The sequence below is a fragment of the Pteropus vampyrus genome, unplaced genomic scaffold (assembly GCF_000151845.1).
Source record: "Pteropus vampyrus isolate Shadow unplaced genomic scaffold, Pvam_2.0 Scaffold74, whole genome shotgun sequence".
Taxonomy (NCBI): Eukaryota; Metazoa; Chordata; class Mammalia; order Chiroptera; family Pteropodidae; genus Pteropus; species Pteropus vampyrus.
In genome coordinates, this window is record NW_011888855.1 from 207741 (window position 1) to 234409 (window position 26669).

Sequence of the window (26669 nt, forward strand, 5' to 3'; positions counted from 1 at the left end):
CATATTAGACCTAATGTAGATTGAGCAGAAGATGTGATCACCCTAAAGACAGGGGAAGATGCCACTTCCGTCACACACGTATCACATTTCCCACTTACGTCTTTTTTCCTCCACCGTTTTTCTGATCCAGCCCTGTCTGTGCTCCCAGATCCCTACTCTGCTCTTTTTCATGGACTTCTCCTGAGTCTTTCACGTCCCTGAGGAGTTGTGGACAACTCTCAGCCCCTTCCACTTCTGTGGCAGTGGTGAGAAAGAGACCACTTTCTCTCCAGACATTCTCCTGCCTTGTTGGAAATCTCTCCAACTGAGCATGGGACACAGTCAAAGCAGCAGGGAGGCTCCCATCCTGAGCACTTTTCCTAAACACAGGACCACAGCTTGGAGAACACTCAGCGGTGGGCTGCTGAACAGTAATGGGAGAGGAGAGGTCACAAGGGGTTTAAACAGCAGAGGGGAGGTAAAGAGGGCAGCATTGGAGAATATAAACATATATCTCCAATATGATATATGGAAAACAGGTATGGAATTATTTTTGATATATACCTCAAGAACAGGAAAATTAGAAATGAAACCAAATAAAGTCAGTATTGATGTTTGTTAATTGAGGAACTTAATGCAAGATACCTGAATATATTCCAATTGTGCAGGCATTGCATAGAAGAGCCAACAGCACTAAATATTGTACCAGAAGTTATATAGTTCAATTGCATCAAAGTGAATGCTTGGATAATTTAATAATTGTTGAATTTCGGTAGACATTTTAGTGAATTATGTAAAGAAATTGATGATCTATTGACCCATATAGATACAACCTCAGGATGCCTGATAAGGTTGCTTTGCATTTGATTACATTAGATCTGCCAAAAATCCAAATATTTTCAACGAGATCTACATGAACAAATTATTTTGTTCTTTAATTTGTTTTCAATTAACTACCTCTTAAAGAGATAAAAAGTTATTTTATTCATATAAGTAATGTACATATTATGTCTAAACGGACAGAGGATTGTTTTTTAATTTATTGAGCTATTTTTTTCATCATGGCAACTTAAGTTTATGTTGATTCTGACCTTTCCATTAACACCCAATGCTGATTGTATCACCTTCTCTCAGATGGTGAACTCTGGATTCATCAGTGCTCTGGGGATAAAGTGTCCCACGGGATTCACCAGATCTTCAGAATCATTGATGAAGCTATGCACATATTGCTATATGTAAATTTAGTTCATTGCTTTTAACTGATATGTAGTATATATCCTTGTTACTTATTTCTAGTGATAAGTACCTTGTTTCCAATTTTTTAAAGGGTATCCACCTCGTTTCCAATTTTTTCTTCCTACCACAAAATGTCAAAGAATATCTTCACAACTGTTTCCTTGCAGAGTTAAATGAGACTTCCGGAGGCTTTGTCCCATTCTTAACATGGCCAGCTTCTCCTTCCTTTATCATTCAACTGTCCCATTTGCTATGAACCCTTTTCTTACCATCCTACCTAAAGCAGGCCCTCTTCAGTTATTCATTCAGTCCCTAGTTTGTTTCCTTTATAGTATATAAAAAGTTGAAGTCTTTTATTTATTTCCATTTTTTTTTTCTCTCCCACTGAAACATAAGCTCCATGGGGTACTTTGTCTTGTATACTTTTGTGTCTCAAGCACCTAGGACAGTGTGTGGCATAAGTAGGTCCTCAATAAATATTTTATAAATAAATAGAGGAAGAAAGAATGAGTAAAATATGAGAGTAAGCTCTTGAGAGAAAAATTTGAGGATGATCCCAAGGAACTTGACTAGTTGAGTCCTAAGGAGAAAAAGGTCAGTAAGATATAATCTGTGATGGGAAATGAATGAAAACCTGAGGAATTGTGAATTCTGATACTAAATTTTAAGTTACTTTTGTTTCTGTGCTATACCCACTCTCTAGTATCCTCAAATTTTTAAGCCTATTCCTCATAAAAGCTTATGTGTGAGTAGGCTTTGCAGAATAAAGAAGAGGTCTGTGTCCATATTTGGTACAAAATGTTATGAGGCAAGGACAGCAACTGCATATGAGATAGTATAAGGGAACTGAGACATAGAGCCAGGAATGGGAATTTGGAGCGAAAAGTGACAGGAAACCACTAGAAAAGTTAACACCCTCTCCAGAAAACCTTGGACTACTCTGAAGGATACTGTACTTCCTGAATTGCATGAAATACGAACCTGATATACATTAAAGAAAAGGTAAAGACTTTGAGACAAATATGTGCTACATATCTTCCTACATTTATGTAGGGTTAAACAATGTTCAAAAGAAAAGTTAGGATTTGGGTAAATATATTTTTCCTTCAATGGTTGCATTGGATAGTTGTTCATTGAAATTATTGGCAGTGAGGCTGACAAACTACTAGCCTGGCTTCAAAGCCCTTTCATCGGAGGTGGTGGAAAATGACAAGACTGGAATGACCAGTCTTTCCTATTCCTTACAGAACATCTGAATTAAGTCACTCCCTGCAACTCTCCACTCCCACCTCACATACTGCAATGTGTTTTGTGTATCAGGGAATGCTTCCAGCACTGTTCAGTGAGACTGTGTCTTCAGTAGTGTGTCGTGTGAATCTTCTCATGACCAGTAACAGGAAACACCAGAGAAACCTAGGGAATTATCCATCACAGGCAGTGTGAGGTGTGCGGGAGACCCTTTGTGACTTGCTGAACAGTTAATAAAGCACATTGGGACCTTCGATGACCTCGATGTGCTAGAGATAAACTGACCCTATTTTTCATCACAGGGAGCCTTCAATGATACATCACCTTGGCAATTGTTTCTTTTTTCTTTTCCTTTTTTTTTTTTTTTTTGAGACTAACCTTTTGGTCTTGCTGAAAGATGGACTCAGCATGTTTTTCCCTAATCACTAAGTAAAGTAAGTTGCTATATACTTTCTTGTATGAGTTGAAGCAGCTGGTAGGATGGGTTAAACATCTTGGAGCAAGTAAGGCCAGAGATTAAATCTTGGTTCTGATACTTGATAATAGTGACTTAGAGCAGGTAACCAGTGATCACTTCACAGGGCTGTTTACCTCAGTAAATGAGATAACATGTTTAAAGTAGTTAGCTCGTAATGAGTATTCGATAACTTAAAAAATCTAATTGAATGCAGATAGGTATCAGTAATAAGTAACTTATAAAAGAGGTGAATAACCATAAGGTTTGTTAACACTATTGTAATGGTTGCTCTATATAAATGATAAGCTTTGTGAAACTCAGTATACACTATTTAGACTTTTACTCTGGAACTCTGCTTTCAGAGACAACTATTTTCTATGTGTGCAGTTAAGCATGGAGAATATGGTGCTAGAATATATGTTAAGAATATTCCTCTTGCTGCTCTTCAGAGCTAAGATTTTTTAACAACATGGATTAACTTAAGGTTTTGTTGGACATATTCGCTCTTGTGAGGAAATGAAGCTACTGGATTAGGCAGTTTCTTCAGTGTTGGTAGTAGATTTTCAGAAATTTAGACCGTTTCATTAAGTCTTCTGACCAAAGGCGTTTATATCGCAGGTTACTGATTTAGTAAAATGGTTGAGGCTGCCGTATGTAAGATTAACTGGTGCAAGTAATCTGGGAGTGAATCTCTACCTTTGATTTAATGACTCTGGAACTTTGAGCAAAATGGCGAAAAGCGACTTATGTAAATGATTTACAAATAGTACTGGATTGAGGGCACTTAGATACCAAAGACAACACAAATTAGGTCCTTGTCAAAACACAAGCCACAGAGTAGTTAGGAGCACCACAATGCTTTGTTACATATCATAGAGATGCCAGTCACAGTATGTTCTCAATCTTATCTGATTATGTGCACTTTGAAATATTAGTCCTTTTGGTGGCACACTTAAAAAAAACTCAAAATGACACTAAAACAAGGCAGCAGTAACTACAAAGCAGACTCCACTATTGGATTTTATCACTGTTTTGTAGTGTCTATAAAAACCTGTGTACGTGGCTGCATTTTAATTTTGCATTGCTGTTTGAGTAGAACTGTGCACTGACCATATTTTCTTATCTCCCCACAAAACAAAAGATCTTCCATACTGATGCAGGACAGGGCAAATTTCCCTGAGTTGGGGGTGGGGAGCTCAAGCCCTGAACCAAGAAAGAGTTCTTAGCTGAGAGCAAGAAAGAATTCAAACGCACCCCAGAGGTCGCGTCAAAAGGAAAGTTTATTAGAGAAGGGGTAACACTCTATAGACAGACTGTGGTCTCCTCTCAGTAGCAGAGGGTGAGAGAGCCTGAGAGACACTCAGAGGGACACAGTGAGAGGCACAGTGATAGGGAGGGGACAGAGCAAAAACAATAAGACCTCAAGTGTTCAGGGAATTCAGTTTATATATCAGTCTTAGTTTCTATGAATTACAGTTTAAAGACTTTGTTTACCCATTTTCCTTTGATGGTATAGACATACAGTATGAAGGATAAGAGTATGTAGCATGAAAAAGACTATGTAACCTGAAAGACCTGCTGGCAATTCCTAGCCTTTGATTCATAGGTTCCATGGTTTTAGCCATAGAGAATGATTTTACTTTGTGCAAGGCATCTCTTAAAGATCACTAAAATACAGTGCCCTCCTTTCACCTAACAAGATAGGAGTTCAGGTCTCTCACATGCTATTGGATTTATGTCCACTACAGTCTGACCCTGCCCACCTGAATTTGATTTCTGGCTTTCCCTTTTATCCCAGGGATTCCTTATTAGAACATAGAATCCACCTTAAAACTTTTCATTACTAACCATACCTAACTCCTCTCCAGCTCTTGGTACTGTGAGCCTTTCCCTCATTTAAGCCCTTCTCTCCCTTGCTTTTTCTGACACCACACCCTGGGTTCTCCCCTCCCTCTGATGATTCCTTCTCGGGCTCATTTCCTGTCCTTTACACGTGTTCTCCAAGGCTCATACTTTGACTCTCTTCTCTGCTCTTACTCTACACTTTCACAATGGGAACCGTCTGGGGATTCTAGAACTGCAAAACACGTTTGAAGTAAGCAAGCTCCTTAACGGATGCTAACTCAGACATCACTCTGCCTTGATTAAATAAAATCAAGCCACAGGGACAAATAATGGAGTGATTTTTTTTTTTAAGGGAAACTTCAGTTTCCACATCTGCCCAGGAGGCAAGGACCATAACAGGAAGAACCTTGGAAATAGTCTCGATTGAAACTTCCTCATTTTTAGTTGTTCTAAGACGACAGGCCTTAAAAGATAAGCACTCCTGAGTTTGCTTTCTAAGACAGCCTCTTTATCCGAATCTACTTTTAAATGGGAAGCTCCAAGCCACGGACTACATGTATCTAGTTCACTGAACTTCCCCGGCCTGGCAAAAGGCAGGTTTGGGGGCTTATCTCCTGTGGGCGCAGTTCGAGGTTGACGTGACCCACTTGAGCGGGAGAAAAAGAAACGGGAACATGGCTCGCTCTGCCGACGGGTCCCACATCCACGATAACTTCATCGGAAAAAGCGGATACACGCCACAGACTTAAAGCAGGGAACGAAGAGTCCTTCTCACTATCACTCAGGTTCCCCCGGAAGGAAAACAACCGGAAGCGACGCCTAGGCCTCGGGGCGGGGACCGCCTGGGTCGCGCAGCCGCTGAGTGGAGCGCGTGGCCTCCCGTGACGTCACAAGGAGCATTTTCGGAGTCGGGGGCGGGGGAGAGGATCTGTGACGCAAACGCGTTTGCGTGGCATAGGTGGAGCTAGAGACCGCCGGGGGTGGAGTTTGTAGGGAGAAGGCGCTGCGGCCATTTTGTTGGGTGTTTGTCGCAGCGGCTGGAGAGAGGGTACGGCGGTTTGGCAACATTTCTCGGCCAAACGGCCTTTTTGCTTTTGCAGAGGTAAGATTTCGGGTGCAGTTTTCCGGGCTGGGAAGCTTTTCAGTCTTTTAGGTCTTGAAGCCAGGTGTCGGAGAAATGACAGGGTTTGGGGCCTCGGCGACTTCAGTTTCTTCGGGACACAGCCCCGCTGGTGACCTTTAAAACCCAAAGTTGCGGAGGTGTCATGGTAGATTTAAAGTCCTGGGGCGGAAAGACGGTGGTTCTGCCGCTGACTTTTCTGAGGGCCCTGGCCGCTTGCATCGCGCCTTCGGAGGCCCAGTCTCGTCCCGCCGGGCAGAGCGAAGACTTGTCAAATCCTTCGAGAGCTCCCCTTTGGGTTTGTGTTGTGGGAGATCAGATCCTTTCCTGGATTCCTGATCTTGGCTGTTTGTGGCATTTGGGGGAGTTTCCAAAGTCAGACATTTGTTTTTCTCTTTGAGTGCCTCATGCTCTAGCTCGGTGCCCTGTGGCGGTGGTGGGGACTGAACGTCCGAGGAACCTGGAGTCTGCAAGTTTCTGTAGTGGAATTTAGTGCTTGTGAGAGTAGAAATATGCAGAGGTTCGTCAGTTGTGCGACACTTTTTTTCCTAAAGTGGAGGATACCATTGTTGCAGCATAGCTGGATTTCTGACGCTGTTGCATCATATTATCCGTGATTACTCAAGTAGCCGCAATATGCTTATCCGAGCCTTAGGAGACAGCCCTCCAAATTGACCAGGCCAGCAATCTCCTTTATGATTGTACTTCATGCATGCACACCCACAGGCTTGTTACTTGTTAAATGCAGCCCTCTTGGAGCCATCTAATCATAACTTTAGCCTTCTAAGGTATTGTTAATATTATACAGGGCATAAAATTGTCGGGTTTTAAAGGGCAACAATCAGATTTCTAAGACGGATATATACATATGGATCCATTGTGTTTGATGTTTTTATTGGAAGATATCTGGTGGTTCTAGCACGTAGGAGTCTTTACTAATTAAAAGTAGTATAATAATTCTAAGTAGTTTTTCTTTTTTGGTATTCATAGGATCCTTATTGGTAGAATGTGGGTCCAGGTTTCTTCTCTTTTTCTCCTGAGAAACTGTTTCTAATCGTTAGTGGGGCAGGGGAACTTCCTAACAGCTGAATTAAATTTAAAGTAGTGAACTTAGAGAAATAAAAATCTTTGGCTCTTCCAGGAGGCTTATTCACATTTTAATATTTGCATATTGATAACTTTGGTTGTTTGAGAAGTCTGCCTTGTTAGAGATGAGATGGTTGTGGCAGACTGACAATAAAAGGAAAATAAACTAAAGCAGATACATGTTTTGCAAGAACTGCATAATAATGGATGGTCATCATAATAACAGTCATCAGATAATTGTAATTTTGCTTGCTATTTAAGAAAGCTTAACCAAGCTATTTTAAAGAGTTTCTGATGTGGTTAAAGTACAGTTTGGGTATTCGAAGGGTCAGAAGAATTCCACTAGAAATATAATTCTTATTGCTCTTTTGATGGCCTTTGCCTCAGGTTCATTTCAGTTTCCCATATTGAAATGACTGTCAAACCAGAATGCTCACTTATAAATTTTCAGTGAAAACCCTACCCCAGGGTTAAAACAAATATATTTTAATTTTAAGAATAACTGCAGGATGATCTGAAAATAAACTTGTTGAATAGAGGAAATGAGTTCATAAAATAACCTTATTGTCCTTCAGTTTCTCTGTTGAATACTGTGTTCTCTTTACCTCCTTTCCCACCCCTCCCGAAGCTTGAAGTCATTTTGAGATTTTTAGAGAAAGGAACTCTCACATGTTTGAAGCTTCATTAATGGCTTTATACTTTTTTTTAACAAGTCATCTTTTATATTCAGCATCCCTAAGTGTTCTCTGACTCGTTATTCATATTACAATATTTTGCCAAAGCTGCATTATGTTCATGATAGTATTTCCCTTTAGATTAGCTCACATTTTAAAGGTAACATTTTTAAAGATATTATATCAACTTTATTAAGAGATTAGTAATAATTTACTATGAACAGAAGGTAATTATACAAATAAGTTAAAACCAAAAAAAGTTATTAATTTTTAGCTAGATATTATTGTCTGTCAAAGGCTCTAAGCCTGAACCCTGGCTCTTTTTCATTTTTAAAATGTCAGTTAGCAAGTATTTATTGAAGACAAACACCAAGCTGAGAATTTATCCAGAAGAATGAAGGAAACTGTATTAAGGTCTCACAGTGTTATTTAGCATTTAGTACTAGATCTATATGCCACTTAGAATCATCTGACATATCAGTGGAGTAGTGCCCTGTGCCTCGGGGAACTTTACCTACAAAAGATTTTCGAACTTGTGTGACCCTGTGTTCTGGGTGTTTATATTTAATACTATTTTATTTACTGAATTTAATCATCTATAACCTTCACAACACACTTTTTGTTTCCATTAACAGATGCGGCATTCCAAAAGAACTCACTGCCCTCATTGGGATGATAGAGAAAGCTGGGGACATGAAAGCTACAGTGGAAGTCACAAACGGCAGAGGAGATCGCACAGTAGTACGCAAGAGAACAGACATTGTAAACCACATCACCAGTTTAAAGAATCTGATTGGTAAATTACTCTTGAACTAGTAGCATTTTAACACTGATAGTTTTAATGATTTGTCATTAGCTTATATAGTTTTCATCTGTCAAATTTTACAATTCTGTCAATAAATATTCAGCACTTACTGAGTGCCTATAATAGGCTAGACACTATAAAGGTGCTGAGGCTACAGCTGTAAATAAGAGTTCCTGCCCCTGTATCTGTCTTATCTGGGAGTGGTGGGAATAGTTAAGCTGCCAGTAATGTAGTTGAGGAGATGAGACATAAAAAATTAATAGTGATGCTAGGACATTTGTGCCTTAAGTATGTAGGAGGGAGATATGTATATAAGGGAGCTCCTTTAGTGTTGCACAAATGAGTGGTAAGGAGGGGCAGGGAGAGTAACTGCAGATGAGTATGTTAAAGCGCATTGGGGATTAGTTGCTTACATTATGTTCTACAAGCTATTTTTGTAAATAAGGCCAGTGGACATGTTTTTTGGTTTTTAGAAGCTTAGTTAAAAAAAAAGCCATTTCTTTGCACAGGCAGTAGCTGGCAACATAGGAAAGGGCCTCAGTAAAAGTTTTCAATAACATCTGACCTGTTTTATTGTCTTCTTACTGGTGTAAAATCGGAGGTAATATATTCATATAGAATCAAAGGAATTTTCAGGTTCCTAAATAATTAAGAAGAGGCTAAGTGAGTAGTTTCTTTCACTCTGTCTTCCATTAATTTTCTTTTCTCATTTGTTCTTTGTTTCTCCTTGTTTTGTGTAGATGTTCCATTGGGACTGTTTATACCAGATTGCCTTCTAAATTAGTGAGCTGGGGTTATTTTAAAAACCAGTATGTAATTTTTTTCCTTTTCTATCCTGAAACAGACTCATTCTGCAGAACAGTGAGCTTGTTAGTGCAGACTGATCATCATCACACAGTTATGTGAGATGAAGACGGAGGGTTTATGACAGGATTTCAATGACCTGAGCTAATTAACGTACTATAGAAAAACACCTGTACCCTATTATCAATAAATACAAAATACCATGTAAGGCATAACATCATAGTATTGATCCTTCATGGGTTTACTATGCATTGTATATGTAGAAAGGAAGTGATTTGAGTGATAAACAGTTCATTCATGTCCATAATTAATTCCATAGACATGATACTAAGTCCAGTGAACCACCAGGCCATTAGCTTCTTTGACATTGGCACCAGAGATGTTTGGTGGTAATTGTTCTCCATAATCTGGAATATTTTAATAGTCTTTTTGAAGATTAAAAATTTTTAAAGTGATTTTTATAAAATTGAAAAATGTGGGAAGTATAAAGAAGGTAACTTTAATAGGATGCTCGTCCCTCATTTGGATGTAAAATTGTTTCTAATCTTAAAAATATCTTTATATGCAAATCTTTGCCTCTTATTATTTTCTGAAAACATATTCTAAGAAGGAACATTTGTAAATTAAAGTGTACAAACTCTTGCTACATATTAACATCTTTTTCTAGAACAGTTGTATCAAGCTATACTCCTACAACATGCCTTTTGCCTTCACCAGTCTTGGCTATCTTGAGATGCCAAGAACGGAGTTTTGTTTTAACTTGAATTTTTAAATTTCTAGTGAATTTGTCCACTGGCATATTTATTGACCACTTGAACGTTATTTTCGTATTCTTAGTCTTTTTTATATTAAAGTGTATTTTTCTTACTGATTAATGAAGGCTCTTATTATATGTCACTTATTTTACCTTTTTTATAAATTGCAAAGGGTTTTTCTTTCTGATTTGTCTTTTGGCAGAAGCCTGTGAATTAGTATCCCTTTCTACAGGCTAAAATCAGTCGATTCTGCAGAGTACATTAGGAAGACTGATGTGGCTGTAAACACCACCTTCATATATTGTGAAAATCCTTAAACGTCTTCCTACTACATAGAGCATCAAATCTTAAACCAATGATTCTCAAACTTCAGTGTGAATAGAATCAGAAGTGCGTTTAAAATGCACGTTACAAGATTTAGTGAATCTGACCTGAACCCTGGAGATCTTCATTTTTAATAATTCATATCTCGATACTGCTGATAAACAGATCATCCTTTGAGAAACTGTTTTAAAGTCCTTAGCCTGGTATGCAGGATTTTGGATGATCTGTTCCCAGCTTATTTATTTGCCTATGTTCCCCTCTTGTGAAAATTGCTCTTGCTGGAATTGTCTATTTAACTCTTGCCTGAGTAATAACGTAGATAAACCTATATGTAAGCCATTGTGGCTAAAAATGCCACATAATTGTAGAATGGTAATATGCCATTTTCCTCCCCTGGCATTTCTTCTGCTTTTCACTTTGTCCAAATCTTGACTTCCTTTTAAGATTCAATTTTCATTTTCTTGAAGTCTTCCTTGACCATTTTCAGAAGTTTGAGTGCTTTCCCTTCCATGACCTGAGCACTCATATGCAACCTGTCAGCATTTCCTGCATTATTGAGTTTTATTTTTATGTGAGGAATCTCAAATTGTCCATTATTTGTTGGCAGGGATTTTGCCACACATGGAAATAAAAATGAATGCCCATAGCCTCATTAATCTTGGCTATTTCAAGGGACTGTAGTGAAAAATTCACTGGACATTCAGTGAATATTTTTAGAAATTAAATTAGACTTTTCATCCTGTTCACTGTCCCATAGCCTTTATAATTCTATAGACTGTTTTTATATGATCTCTCAGCCGTGGTCGTTAACGGATTGAAGAGATCCTCATCTTTTTAGTTTATCCTCATGGTATTATTTCACCGCATGTTTGTTCTTTTATAGATTGTTTATGGATTACCAGCCGCTCTGGTTCCAGTTAAAGATTATTTGTGTATTTTTTCTGATAGATTCTGGACTTTTATGGGAAGTATGCTTTACAAATTAAACAGGATACTTTTAAGAGTGTGGTAACTTCTAGCTTGATCTCTCTGACAGGTCCAAGCCAAGTGATCAGCTCTCTGACCCTAAAATCCTGAGTTGTTTCTCCAGTGGATAGAACTTAAGACTGACACAGGGGAAAGGGAAAGTGGGGTTCCTGCATCTCCTCAGCCTGAGTTTGATGCCAGCTTTGTTGCGTAGCAGTTATAGAGATGCTTCTCTTTATTTCTACCTAAACCAGCCCCCGGGAACAAGAACAACAACATATTCTGGGGGGAAAAGAGGGGTTGGTGAGGGCTATCTAGTCATCTGTCACTCCATTGCTTGTCAGGATTATTTTAGCTGATTTGTCTGACTGGGCAGGTGTCCCCTCTCTCCCTCAGTGCTCCATGTGCATCCCTCTTGAAGCTTCGCACTCTGTTGAAGAGGACACTCAACCCAGGTAGAGAGGGGGATGGGAAACTGGGCCAATTGAATCTATGTCCTTTTCTTTCCATCAGCTCCAGGCTACATAACTGGGATCCATTGACTTCTTGAGGTCCATGATCTCTGAAATTCCTTGCCAAGTTTTGTTTGTTCATTGGTGCATTTCTTGGGGGAGAGGGTCCATATCTTTCATCAGATTTTTAAAGGGATCTGTAGATTCAGAAGTTAAGCACTGTGGCACTGAATGATACTGTTTTCTATGTAGAATTCTTGTGTATTTTGCAAGCAGAAATAATAGGAAATTAGAATTGCAAAGGGAAGTGTAGAGTACTGGGTCTCTTGTAATCCTAGACAAGCACAAGATCCCTTTCTCATTTGAGGGAGATATATTTTAGATGTCTTTGGCACATGATGCAACCTTCAAAAGCCATTTTGTCTATTTTTCAAAGGAATAACAACAAGCTAGAAATACAAAGAGGAAAGGAGATGGGATAGGTGATGAGTGTAATAATTTTGGCCTGTATAATCATAAAGTTAGAATGTGCTCTACAACTCTGGCAAGTCATCTTCCTCCTTGGGATCTCAATCATTTGTAAACGAAAAGGGCTGAAATACATTTAAGATTCCTTGTAGAATACATCACCTTTTATCAAAGAATTCACTGTGTGCCAGGGATATCTAAAATGTACTTACATTAAAAGAGAAAGGAATCCTGTTTGCTTGCCTCTAATTGCGTGTGGCTGTGAGAAAAGAAAGCTTAGTTGCAGATGCATATATCATAAGACATGATTTTCAGAAGAGCAGTTTTTTGAGTTTTTGGTTTAACTTTCTCCAGAAGGCAAAGGGACACTTAATAAGTAAACACAACATAATTGAATGATTTGGCGCAAGCTTTGTTCCTTGATATGAAGTGCTTGACAGCAATCTCTATAATAAATATGAACCCATTTGCTTATTGATTAAAATTGTTTATGACAAATATAAATTCTAATTCATCAATTTGAATTTTTTTTCTTTTATTGAGTTAACTGTTTAAACCAGGAATTCTTGAGAGAATGTTTTATTTGAACCACATTCTAGAATGAAGAGAATAATTTGAAATCTTTTAATGTATTTGCAGTCACTATTTAGAAGCAAGGTCCTTGAATGAGAGAGATTATCGGGACCGAAGATATGTTGATGAATACAGAAACGACTACTGCGAAAGATACATTCCTAGACATTATCACAGAGACATTGAAAGCAGTTACCGAATCCACTGCAGTAAATCTTCAGTCCGGAGCGGGAGAAGCAGTCCCAAAAGGAGGCATAATAGACACTGTTCAAGTCATCAGTCGTGTTCGGTATGATTGATTTTGTTTTTATTTTGGGTCAATACTTAATTTGTGTGTAAAGCTCTTAATGAGCCAATAAGTTTGGAAAATTTATATAATACTGTTTATGTATATTGTGCTTAGATTACTTGAGTCCTTAAAGGAAACTTTCAAATTCTCAGAGCTGTATTTATTAGCTGCCCTCACTTGTCCACATTTACTCATTTTCTGCAGACCACATCATGAGTTTCTTGGTGTTCTGTATTACAGATATTCTATTTTCATGTTTTGTAATACAGTTTTATGAAAAGATGAAACACTCATCTTTGATTTGAAACGTTTATTTTTTACTTTAAAAGAAACCCCTTTCTAGATACTTAAAAACAAATATAGGAAGTTGCACTGGTGGATACTTAAATATCCTGTGTATAGCATAGTTCCATAGCACAGTGCATTATTGTCTGCAGCTCGTTCCATTGAAGTTCTGAAAATGGGTGCTGAATGAGAAATGTATTTTAAAAACCTGCCCTTTTTTTTTTTTTAAACTCAGACTGGTTTGATCAGTAAACTGAATTATCATTTTCCTCCCTAAGTTTTCTTCAGTAAAATTAGCTTTGATTAGATCGAATATTGAAATTAACTAGCCATTATCTTTTCCTTTTAATCATGTATTTTTAAAAAATATTGCTAAATAAACTGTTTCAACTAATTTTGGACATTCTAAAACATTTTTGTGAAAACTAGACATTTCAACTCACAGCATATGCTATTTTATAGCAAGAGATTAGTAGATCATGACATTGCATTCTTTAAATTTCAGACTTCAATTAAATCAGTGTTTTAGAGAGACAATTGTGTTGTTTTTTTTCTATTGCCACTTTAAGTATCTTATCTGAAAATCTGTTCCTTGCCATGTTTTTCTTCTGTAACATAAACTGTGCCCTGTGAATTTCTGGGGACTGAATTTGAAATTGCTCCTGCCAACTGTTCGTGGCCTGGTGCTTATCTGAATGCCTGAATATCTCCCCGCTGAATGAATTGCGTATTCTGCCCTGAATTCACTCTGATATATTGATTGGCTGGACGATCTCGGTGCTGCCCACTTGCCGTTCCAGAAGAGCCACCGAAGGAAAAGACCCAGGAGTATAGAGGATGATGAGGAGGGTCACCTGATCTGTCAAAGTGGAGACGTTCTAAGAGCAAGATGTATAGAATATTTTTCAACACTTTTTAAACTTTGCAGACAGAATAATCTTTTTAAGAATAGTTTGTCAGCGGGGGGCTAAAGACTTCTTCATTGCTTTTTTGTTTTGTTTTTTGTGGGTTTGTTGTGTTTTTTTTTTTTTTTTGTATTTCTTCTTTTCTGTAGAATTTAAATATTTCTACTCTAAAGTTCCAAAATTATTAGTGAAATTTGAGATTAGAGCAAGAAAGATAGCTCTATCTAATTGTCTTTGTAGCAGCTGAAATAAAATAATTTGGGTGCTGAAACCTTAGTTATGCTTTGATAGAGATCTTTTGAAAATATTCCACCCTTTAAGCATTCATTGTTTGAATAACTAGATAATTTGTACTCAGGTACTTACCTCTTTCTCCTCCCTCACTTTAGATGAAATCGTGGACACTTTGGGTGAAGGGGCCTTTGGCAAAGTTGTAGAGTGCATTGATCATGGCATGTAAGTTCGTGTTTTTTCTTTTTCAAACATTGTGATATTTTTGGTGAGGAAGGGTTCATAATGATTAAAAGGTGTTTTTAAATGGTAGCCACGTGTTTTCCCGGGAGATATAAATATTCAGAATTTGTTGAACTTTGTGCGATTTATTTACTATGAGTGGTTTGCGATCAAGAAGTCTGACAAATTCTATCAGGTGAAGTTCATTGAAATTAAACTAGGTGTTCACATCAAGAGAATTACCCAGAATTAGGCCCTTAGCCTGTGTAAGAAATTCAGAGTGCTTCACTTTACTTTTGAATCACAGAGATCATGAATCATGTCTAATCTTCTTGGTTCAGAAAGAAACCTTTATTCATTCCCAAAGGCATGTGAGAGTTAGCTTCTTAAACTATGAAGGAATTATATACATATACAGCCTATAGAATGAGTTATACTAAACCCTTTGTAATTTGACCTTCTCTACCTCATTTTAACATTTTCCTCCAGGACCTCCGTTCTGTGGTTTGCAAACTTTTTTGTAAATGAACCTCTTAAGACAATTTAGTGAAACTGCATGTATCTAAACTGACACCTAAAATTTTTCATCATAAAATAGTTGAGAAGGATGTAATTTGCAGCTTATCGTAAGCATTAATTTAAAAAAACCTCTTTAAATGTCTTTGAGGGAATCTAAATGTTGTAGCAAGTTGATACCTGCTGTCATTCCCGCATGAACGAACTCTTAAGAACTTGGAAATGTTTTATCCTTAAACTTATTTTCCTTCCACTTTGCATAAAGAATATTATTCTAAATATCTATCATCACCTTATATCGTCTTTGCAACGAAAATGTGAATGAATATAAATTGATATTTTAAAATATTTTGAAATGTTTTCAGACTTAAAGAAAAGTTGATAATTCAGTGAATTCCCCTATATGCTTCACCCAGTCTCAAATGTTAACATTTTACAGTATTTCTTTGGTCATTTTTTATTTTTATATATATTATATGTCTTCAAATTTTATTAGCTAATCTACAGATTTTATTAAGAGTTTACTAGTTGTATCATTAATGTCCTTGTAAAATTTCTTGGGATTTTAAGACTGAGATATTTAGTCAAAATATTCCAATTTGTAGTATTCAGTCAACCAAGTACAAATCTTTTACAAATTTTGATACTTAGACCCAAAATAAAATTTAATTGGAAGTGTATCTTGTATTGAGATGTTTGGGCTTTTAAAAAAATGAGTACATGTATTCATAGATTAAATATATCTTAGTGTTTTACCATAAAGTCTTTTTACCTTTTGTTTTTATAGCTATAAGCAGTGAGAAAACTTGGTTGTGTAAGAAATGAGACTGTAAGGAGTTTGGTCACAGCAATTTTATAATAGTTCTTTTAAATCTTGAGATATATGCGAACTGTTACAGAGGTATTATTGTCAGAATAATTTTTAATGATTTATTATCTCACAACCTCATTGGGGCTTTTTTGAAAGCAATAAATTGGAAACCACCAGACTCGGGGAAAAAAGTTTGCTTCCCGGCCGCCGGAAAGATTTGTTTGCCTCAAAAATTTTTATATCCTAGGCCCTAGGGCCTAGAGCATATGTCTGGATATGCTAATTAGCAGCACATGGGATTTTTCTTCTTTCTGAAAAGTAGTGGAGCCATAGTGGGGGAAAAAAAAAAAAAAGGCTTGAATGCTGGCTCATCTTCCAGAAAGTCAAAAGGAAGTTGAGGATTCGGAAATCCATGTTCTCACACTCATTCTTGGCTCAGTATTACAGATGCCCCAGTCTGCAGCTCACTGCACTGCACTGGAGCTATTTTTGCCTACTTGAATCAGCTAATGTGCTACATATTTTCTTGTCTTCGTGACATTGATGGTTTCTCTTTTGCCCGAATGTTCCCTTTTTCCTCCTAAATCTGGCAAACTGATAAGTAGCGGTCTTTCAGGGCTGAGTTGTGTGTCACCTCTTCCCTGAAGAAGTCTGAGCTCCTCTATCCCCAAGTGGTTGCCTCGCCCTCCTCTGCAGGCCTCCCACCCAGCACTACCTGCCTCTTGAACTGTGACGTACATGGGGACAAGCCTTGTCTTTTTCATCACTAACGCCTGGGCAGTGTCTGGCACAGAGTGGGTCTAGCCTGGTAAATGAACAAATGCTTTTCGCAGTAGCATATTCTGTTTGAGATTTATATATTTTTTAACTTTTGTATAAAATCTACGTAAATTTAAAATTCCAGAAACATTCAACTTCATAGGTATTAAGGGAATCATGACTTCACATTGTGTATTTTGTTAAAATGTTTTGAAAAGATATTGTATGGAATCGGTGTAATACACTCTGAAAAATTACTTTAGGAAAGTAACTTGGAGTAATTGATAAGGTTATGGTGTAGAAGGTACGTGTCTTTTTCCTGCTCTTGTACATTTACCATTTTCATAATTTTGTTTAAGGGATGGCATTCATGTAGCAGTGAAAATCGTAAAAAATGTAGGTCGATACCGTGAAGCAGCTCGTTCAGAAATCCAAGTATTGGAGCATTTAAATACTACTGATCCCAATAGTGTCTTGTAAGTATGAACTTGAATTATGACCCATCATATTACATGAAATAATCAAATCTGTGAACTGAATAACTTTTATTTTGATCTGTTTTAGCCGATGTGTCCAGATGCTAGAGTGGTTTGATCATCATGGTCATGTTTGTATTGTGTTCGAACTGCTGGGACTTAGTACCTATGATTTCATTAAAGAAAATAGCTTTCTGCCATTTCAAATTGACCATATCAGGCAGATGGCGTATCAGATCTGCCAGTCAATAAATTGTAAGTATACTTGGTAAATCTTCAAACACCAAAAACTAAAAGTTTTTGTTACATAAGCATCATATCAGACTGTCGTCACTAAAAATACATATTATAAAGATGAAACCCCCTTGTGACCCCTATATCCACTATTAAGTCTTCTTTTCCCCAACACAGATTAAATTTATAAGAAACTAATGATGTATTTTTGTTCTCTTGTAGTTTTGCATCATAATAAATTAACTCATACAGATCTGAAGCCTGAAAATATTTTATTTGTGAAGTCTGATTATGTAGTCAAGTATAATTCAAAAATGGTAAGTTGAGAACTTGTTTTAATTTTGGTGGTTGTCTTTCAAATTAATTTCGCTTGGGATCCTTTGATGAGGAATTCCACTTCTGAAGCTGATGATATCCTGATGATTAACCCCAAAAGGTTAATCCATCTTTGCCTTTCTTACAGGGTTATGTTGAAAGTCAAAAAGATTATGTGAGACTTTGGGATAGTGCTGTAAAATATATCTTTATTGATCTTCATATTTACTCCACTGTCTCTCTAGAAACGTGATGAACGCACACTGAAAAACACAGATATCAAAGTTGTTGACTTTGGAAGTGCAACATACGATGATGAACATCATAGTACTTTGGTATCTACACGGCATTACAGAGCTCCAGAGGTCATTTTGGGTTAGTAGACACCAGACTTCCAGATACTGTAATTGAAGAAGAGCTTTTTGTTCTCTACAGCTTTGGGGGAGTTGATTCTCTTAGTGATGTACAGAAAATTCTTTGCTATTTTCATGAAAACAATTGAGACATTTCTATAAATATTCTTCCTGGGTGGGAAAAATGTGACACCATCTGTAAAGATATTTCAGGTGGTGGTTATTTTTGAACAAGTTCATCTTAAAAGATCATAAGAGAACAAGCTCTGTTGATTAAGTACATCATAGCACTATGATTTTACAGTGATGTGGGAATCTATTTTTGTGTCATCACAAAAGCGTGGTGCTGGTAAAACTAAAGGCTTGGTTAGCAGACACCTGAATATAGGGTTGGTGGAGGTCAAGAGGAAAAGAAGGAAGGGCTAGTCAAAGAAGAGAGCTTCTTCGATCACCCTTGACATGAGAAAGGCTGGAAAAGAAAATGAGTTAAGGTGCAGAGTTTTAAAATAAGGTGGAACTCAAGGGAGCATGCATCCAAATTTAAAAGTTAGAGACTAGGTCATGTTAATAGAGCTGGGAAGTCAGAGATGGGTTTGGGGGCTTAGAGACGTGGGACAAGTTCAGATCAGGTGGGGAGATAGTTAAATGAGATAAGTTTATTACTTGGCCAAAAGTATGGTCCAACTGAGGTTGGATAGTAAAACATTTTTATGGAATTAGTTGTTTCCAGTTTTTTCTTTGTTTGGCCGAATAGGATTCGATAGTTAAGAGGAGGAGTATAAAAGCAAACTGTTTATTTTACCTGCAGTAGAGGATTGGTAAAGGGGTAAAGATGTCGAGACTATTATGTAGCGCTGGCCAATGGAACTTTCCACACTAATCGAGATGCTTTATGTCTGGACTGTCCAGCGTGGTAGCTGTTAGCCACATGGGGGCTACTGTGCACTTGCACTATGGCTAATGTGACCAAGAAACTGGACTTTAAATGTTAATATTAATTTAAGTTTTAGATTCAATAGCCTCATGTGGTTAGTAGCTACCATATTGGACTCACAGGTTTAGAGCTTATCCTTGAAATGGATGATAATAGGATTTCTGCTTAGTGTGATATAGAAGGAGCTGCTGTGTTACAGTGGATTACAAAGAATGTTCCTCGTTGAGGACTAAAGGCTACTATCAGGGTGAAAGGAGTGAGGAAGAGATTGTGGACAGCGGAATTTTCTCCTTAAAAGGAGATAACTTCCTGAATTTATCAATTTAAAATGCAGATTTTCCCTCATTTTAATGTGGGGGAATACAACACAAAACAACTAGCAGTTTTTCATTTTTATCGGTACATAAAATGGTGGTATGTCTTAGTTACTGGCTTCCTAGATTGGGTAACATAGTAGTTATTAGTAATAGTGAAGTTCCAAGTGTGGCCAGGCTAGGGATAGTTGATACTAAATTCAGAATTGGGGTTATTGGCCTTGAGAAAATCAGAATGGGAGCTTAGAAGAACCGTATGTGTTTGGTGGGAGCTGGGTTTTACTCCTGAGGATTAAGGCAGAATGAGGGAGGCGGAAGATGTCAGTGCTACAATTGAGGGCCGTTTGTCTCCTGTCTTGGGTATTGATGATAAATAGATAAATTTGGGAGAGGTTGATAAAAGTAAAGGATATAGAATTCCAGAGTATGAGAAGCTGACTCATCAGAGAATGGGATGATATAGAATGGTGTGCTGCAGGTTACAGCAACTTGGGGAAAAGATGGGCTGGAAGATAGGAGTGGCTGGAGAATAAAACTTTCATTTTAGGTCCAAGCTGTGGCATTTGCAGATTTTGCACATGTACCTAAGTAGAAACCATGTTCCTTTATCAAGTTGTTCAAATGATAAGCATTGTGAGGGTTTACAAAAATTACTTAATCATAGTCAAAGTCCTTGAAATGTTTCTTTCTTCATTTTCAAATTCAGTGATGTTACTGAAAGTAATTGAAATGTCTTTTAAAATAGGTTTTATTTATATATTTTATTTTTATTAAATCTTTAATCTTTAAAAGATTAAAATATCTTTGTGGTTTACTCTTTTCATCTCCTTCCCAATTAAATATAGGCTTAAGAAGACAAGATGTTTTATTCTTTTCAGAATAATATTGTCATTGAGAATTCTGAAAGAAAAAGTGTATATGATCATGTGTAGACAGCTTGAGAGTACATATATATAGATCCCTCTCTGGGTGAACTTTAAATGGCTCTATAATTCTGCTTATAGGTAAAACTGCTTAAATATTCCTTATAAGTCTTACATAATTTGTGTAAAACTATATTATTTCTTTTAATGGAAGAAGTAAACTCAAGCATCTAGCTGCTGATAATTGAGAAGGGGTTAATTGCATTCGGAGGATAATTGTTGACCTGTATCTGCACTAATAGAATGTGAACCCCCCTGGGACATCTGGGAACCGGCATGACAGTGCTGTCACTGCATGTGCAGTTCGGACACCATGAACCATTTCTATAAATTGCTAGTTATACTCAGGGAATATTTGCCAGTTCCTCTTTTATTTTACATAAAATGCCCCCTTCCCCAAGTGAAAATACTGTAGTTTGATATAAGTATATGGAGGACTTGAAAAGATGCTGAATACTGTTAGATATAAGTCTAAAAATGTAAACTTACTAAATTTACTGTTATATTCTCCCAAATGAGCTGTGTAGAGAGAGCACTCACATAGAGAAGGACTTAGTATATTGGCAATTAGAAATTGTTGCATAATAACATGTTTGTTTTTGTTTTTAAATAGCTTTAGGTTGGTCTCAGCCTTGTGATGTTTGGAGCATAGGTTGCATTCTTATTGAATATTACCTTGGTTTCACAGTCTTTCAGGTATGTGTTCCGTAAATATCATTTAGTTAAATGTTAAAGGCATGTAAAATTTGGCTTCCATATTGAAAAGTTGCTATAGTGTCATTATTCATAAGATTACAGCTTACATATACAAAATGGTTATCCTCTAAATGAAATACTACTCTTAGTAAATGAATATTCGGTCGTAGTTCATTTTACATGTGACTGGAGTTTTTAACACATGGTTTATATTGTCTCATATTTCCCTTTTTTATTATGGAACTTCTTCATAAATTTAAGTATTACTGCAGCCAGTTTTAATTCAGTTCTGGTTATATTGACTATCAGTATGTTCATGAACAAGTCACTCCTTTTTATAAAAGAATTCAGGAACAATAAGTTGTATTATATTCTAAGTATTAAGCACCTATGACACACTAGGCACATTTCTTGGCTCTAAGTGTATAAAGCTGAAAAGATAACATCTCTTCAAGGAAGTCATGCAAATGATAGATATGGGGAAACTGTTAACAGTGTCATGTGGTGTTTGGTATAATGAGTCAATGTAGGCAGTGGCATGGGAAACCAGGAAGGTGACCAGTTAAATTTCCTTAGAGAAGGCATCACTCAAGAGGTAGTTTAATTTAAGCCAGTACTAGAAGGAAGAGTAAGAGTTCGTCAGAATAGATGAACATGCCAGAAGAAGAAACGGTTTCTGGAAATGAGTGCAGGTGTAAAGGGACATACTCTTGTCAGGGAAGATTACCGTTAAGTAGGAAAATCACACCCGTAGGCAGGGCCCAATTGATTCACAATGGACTCGTTCGCCACAGAAGAAAAGTATTTGTTTTATATTGGAAGTCAGTGGTTTCCAAATGTAGACTGGTCCAAACCAAAAATGATTTTGTAGGGTTGCCATTTTGGCCTTTATTTAGAGGTTATCCCTCCTGGTTTTTTGTTTTGTTTTTTTGTTTTTTTGTTTTTTTGTTTTTTTGTTTTTTTGTTTTTGGTATTGAAGTGTCCCTTTTATGAAACCTTATTTAGGTCTATATTTTTGCCCTCGTAATTGTACTTATATCTGAAATCTAAAAGTCTTGAAAACTAGGTGGTGTAGCCCCCATAGAACTTGAAGTAGGGTTGTGGTGTGATCAAGGTGTTGTGGTGGTGGTTTGTGGTTGTGGGGCATGGGTTCAGGAGATTAGCTCATACTGTCAGGGTCGACTTGAGGTCATAGCAGTGTAGGGCGGGGAGGAAGCTCTGATGAGCTTAGACTCCTTTAGGTGCCATTGCAGGACATATGTGTCCACTGCTATATGTGTTTCTATCTAATTTGTAGAGATCTTGTTAAAAGGACTGAGCTTATAGACAAGTTTGATATCTAGAACCATGGTTATCTGTCAGTTCTAAGAGGTAGTATCTCGTTTGGTGATTTATATTTGGCTTTCACCCTCCAAAGTACTATTCAACTAAGGAACTTGGACTGAGAAGCTAGTATTATTTATTCTTTGTATTCAATACTTAAGGTTTTGAAAGTAATATGCTAGGCACAATAGTTGATAGATTTTAAAAAGCATTTCACACAGCCTTTCCTCTCCAGAACAGGATTGGCAAGCTATGTCCTGCCTGATGCCTGAAAAGGCTATGCAACAAAGACCATTTGTGACCAGCCAGTTGTAAAGTATTTATTCTCTGGCCCTTTACAGACAAAGCTTGCCAACTTCTGCTCTGGGAGCATACCATTTTAGCTGTGTGATAGTATTCTCTATTCTCCTTTAGCCAGAGCTCTGTTTCTGTATGATTTAAGAGTACGAGTTTTGACTTGAATTCATAGCTCAACTTTCCTCATTTACAAGAAAGTTGATCTTGAGCTAGTATCTTAAGCTCTTTGAAATTCAGGATTTTGAGAATTATTGGGATTGTATTTTCATTGCCAAGGAGTAGTAAGTGTTAATACTGGCTCATAGAGGTTCATTTTGGTTAAGTGACTGGTTACATGAGGAGACAGTATTTCTGGTACTCTTCCCCAGTCATTTCTCAGTTAAGCAGTGCAAGAAACAAATAAGGAAGCAATTCTGTTTTACATTAAACAGATTATGCGTCTCCACTATACAGAAGTGGTCTATTTCAGAAAGAGTAATTTTATTTTAGATTTGTACCAGACAGTACAACTCATTCAGTATTGTTTCACTTTTGAAGTAGAGTGTAGTGTAAATTGTGTAAACTGTCTAATCAAGTCCTTTTATGTCAGTACTATTTTCTTATGTTTTCCTTTATTGTGTATGTAGGGAAATGAAAAGTACTGAATTTCTTTTTCCTTTGTTTTTCAGACTCATGATAGTAAAGAGCACCTGGCAATGATGGAACGAATATTAGGGCCCATACCAACACACATGATTCAGAAAACAAGGTATACTTTAGGATTAATGCCCTTTGTTGAAATAGTCCGTATTCAAACTATAGAAAATTTTTTTATAAAGTCAAGTGTTTAAAAAGTAATGTAGTATTTACCTATGATTTAGTAAACAAAAGTGATGGTGTTTACACTGAAGTTAACCTTTGCATAAATGTTTTCTTAAGTTGATGTAAAAATAATAAGAGTAGTAAGAAGAGCTTGATTTTGGAGTCATATTAATTTAAGTTGGAATTCCATACTGTTGCTAACCAGCTGTATATCCTTGGACAAGACACTGTAGTGGTTTTCAAACACAGCTGCCCCTCAGAAGTCACCCCAAGGATTGTTTAAAGATTTCCAGCCCCATTCCACATATAGGGAAATCAGAATTTATGGGAATGCATCCAGGAGCCTCTGTTTTTAAAGCTGGCGTTGTTCCCTGTATGGTATTTGGGAAGAATTTAGATGGGTTACTAAAACATTGGACAGAGCAAAATAAGGAAGTTTTTTTGTTTGTTTGTTTTTGTTTTTTAAGGAAGATATTCTATAAGCTGATATATAAGTATTTCTCAGATTTTAAAAAATCGTGCGCATAGAGACGTTTATGCTTCCATCTGTCCCAGTAGGTGCAGGGTAAACATGTGAATCTTTTGTTACTTTTACTTATCCAGATAACTTTTTCTTGTAGAAAACGGAAGTATTTTCACCATAACCAGCTAGATTGGGATGAACATAGTTCTGCTGGTAGATATGTTAGGAGACGCTGCAAACCATTAAAGGTAAAAGAAAAAAAGATTTTAAGGTTTAAAACATTTTTTTAACTTTTTAAATACCATTCTTAATTAAAAACATTCCCCTCCCCTGTCCAGGAATTTATGCTTTGTCATGATGAAGAACATGAGAAATTGTTTGACCTGGTTCGAAGAATGCTAGAATATGATCCAGTGAAAAGAATTACCTTAGATGAAGCATTGCAGCATCCTTTCTTTGACTTATTAAAAAAGAAATGAAATGGAAATCAGTGGTCTTACTGTATACTTCTCTAGAAGAGATTACTTAAGACTGTGTCAGTCAACTCTAAATAAACATTCTAATATTTTTGTAAACATTAAATTATTTTGTACAGTTAAGTGTAAATACTGTATATTTTGTATCATAATTGTTAACTATAGTCTTGATAATGAAATGTAAATTTAATTTTTCTTTTTGAAATTAATTACAATTTTTAAATACCTTTGAAATATCCTTTGTGTCCAGTGATAAATGTGATTGATCGCTTGTCTTTTGTACATGGAGGTTACTATTTGAAGTGATTTTTTTTGAGTAAAAGGAAATCTCAACTACTTTATTCTTACTGAATATTCTTTATATACCTCAAATTCAGAACTTTTCTTAACTTTAAAAGTTTTTTTTCTGGAATCGTTGAACAAGTAATAAGTATTATGAACTATGTAGGCAGGTATTGGAAACCAGAACCCTTAGGAAATGTTTACTTTTGACATTACATTAAATTTTAAGTATTTGTGTTCTCTCTTGTCAGGTGATATATCGGTAGTAAGTAGCATTCATGAAAAGGCATCCAGTTTGTCTCTCATACGACAGGTTGTTTAATAAAACCACATTTCATTTAAGATTAAAGTCTAATTAGAAAGTCAGCTTGAAAAGTTCTGTTTTCTAAGAGCTATTTAGTGAGTCACAAACATGGAAATAGGAATTCTGATGACTGAGGTTCTAGTTTTTAATGCCAAATCTTGAGTCTTGAAAATGTCTTGTACCTGTTTCCTTATCAAATGGAGTAAATAAATATTTAACTCTCAGCCTATGAGAATTAAGGTTATTTTTAAGCAATTTATACTTATGTTCATCTTTATTGGAAAAAAGAATAATTTGATTGGAAAATACTTTGGGAAGGAACCTCTGCAGAAATTTCCAGACCCAAATTGGTTGTCTAACATGGTGAATTTTTTGTTTGCTTCTAGGTATTTTTTATTGCTAATCTGTTTTCACATCAAGAACTATATGTCTGTGTATTTTAAACATAAAATGCATGGAATTTTCTTGTATGACCGCTAGCAAAACCAAGCTGGGTTCCCCTACGTTATTCACAGGTGACATTTACCAGTATGGTAAGACCGTGGTCCTAAAATCGGCTAGGAATTTTAAGAAAGCAGGAATAAATTTTACCACAGAATCACTGCATAAATTATGCTTTGGCCTCTGATGCTGTCTACATAAAATGAATGTGTCTACTGAATAGTTGCACTATATTATATGGGGTAACGGTTTTTTTTAAGGAGTATGCCAATGTCAGGAAATAAGAAAAATGCCCGTATTATTTCTTACTAAAAAGTTAATGATTGCTAAACCCTTTCTGAAAAGTGTTTACATTCTTCACAGAGGGAATTTGCTAATTCTTAGGCGTAATTTGTGGAATTTTAGAAATTAAAGAGAATTTTGATAACTTAGGCAGATCAGAAATGTCCAGTGTTTCAGATGGTACCTCTGGGATCATTACGTGTCTACTGCCAGCCTTCTTCCCCGTTGTCGTCGAGCTCTTAGGCTCCTACTCTTAGTGGCCTTTTTCCTTGTGCTTCTGAACTCATTTTCTGAACGTGCCAGGTTTTTACTTGACAGTTCTGGGAGCTTCAGCTTACTAACGGGAAAAGTTTAGAATGGCCGGTGTATAAATACGGGTTGTTTGTAATTAGGTATTTTTCTTACTAATTTGACAACCTCATAGTTTTTTACTATTTGTAGAAATTCCATTGAAGTCATTTTTTTTTTTATTGAGGTCTAAATGACATAATTGTTTCAGGTGTACAACATAATGATTTGGGATTTGTATATATGCCAGATGGCCACCACAATAAGTCTAGTTAACATCTATCACCACACATAGTTGATTTTTTACTTATGATGAGAACTTTTAAGATCTCAGAAACTTTCAAATATATAATACAGTAGTATTAACTAAAGTTGCCATGCTGTACATTACATCCCCCTGATTTATAACTGGAAGTTTGTACCTCCTGAGCCTGTTCACCCCCCACACCCAGCCTTTCTTAACCACCAATCTGATCTCTGTATCTATGAGCTTGGGTTTTTTTTTGTTTAGATTCTGCATGTAAGTGAGATCATAATGGTACTTGTCTCTCTGCCTTACTTCACTCAGCATAATGCCCTTAGGGTCCATCCATGTTGTCATTAAGTGTCAAGATTTCATTCTTTTTTTTATGGCTGAATAATATTGTATTCTGTGTA

The 26669-nt window shown here is 36.6% G+C and overlaps 1 protein-coding gene across 3 annotated transcripts; it reads left to right on the forward strand.

Annotated features, from left to right (window-relative positions):
• Window positions 1-5695: 5695 nt before the first annotated feature.
• Window positions 5696-25225, forward strand: CLK4 (CDC like kinase 4). 3 transcript variants are annotated; one of them, XM_011362155.2, is made up of 14 exons: window positions 5754-5867; window positions 8281-8441; window positions 11696-11754; window positions 12859-13081; window positions 14167-14257; window positions 14661-14727; window positions 17170-17286; window positions 17375-17541; window positions 17743-17837; window positions 18081-18210; window positions 20973-21055; window positions 23344-23423; window positions 24097-24187; window positions 24278-25225. In XM_011362155.2, the coding sequence occupies exons 3-14, from the start codon at window positions 11702-11704 to the stop codon at window positions 24416-24418; spliced, it is 1338 nt and encodes a 445-aa protein (XP_011360457.2). In that variant the 5' UTR covers window positions 5754-5867; window positions 8281-8441; window positions 11696-11701; the 3' UTR covers window positions 24419-25225. The 3 variants fall into 3 exon arrangements, with proteins under 3 accessions (XP_023387604.1, XP_011360457.2, XP_023387605.1); XM_023531836.1 differs by lacking the exon at window positions 11696-11754 and having other exon boundaries at window positions 5696-5867; XM_023531837.1 differs by lacking the exon at window positions 14167-14257.
• Window positions 25226-26669: the final 1444 nt, after the last annotated feature.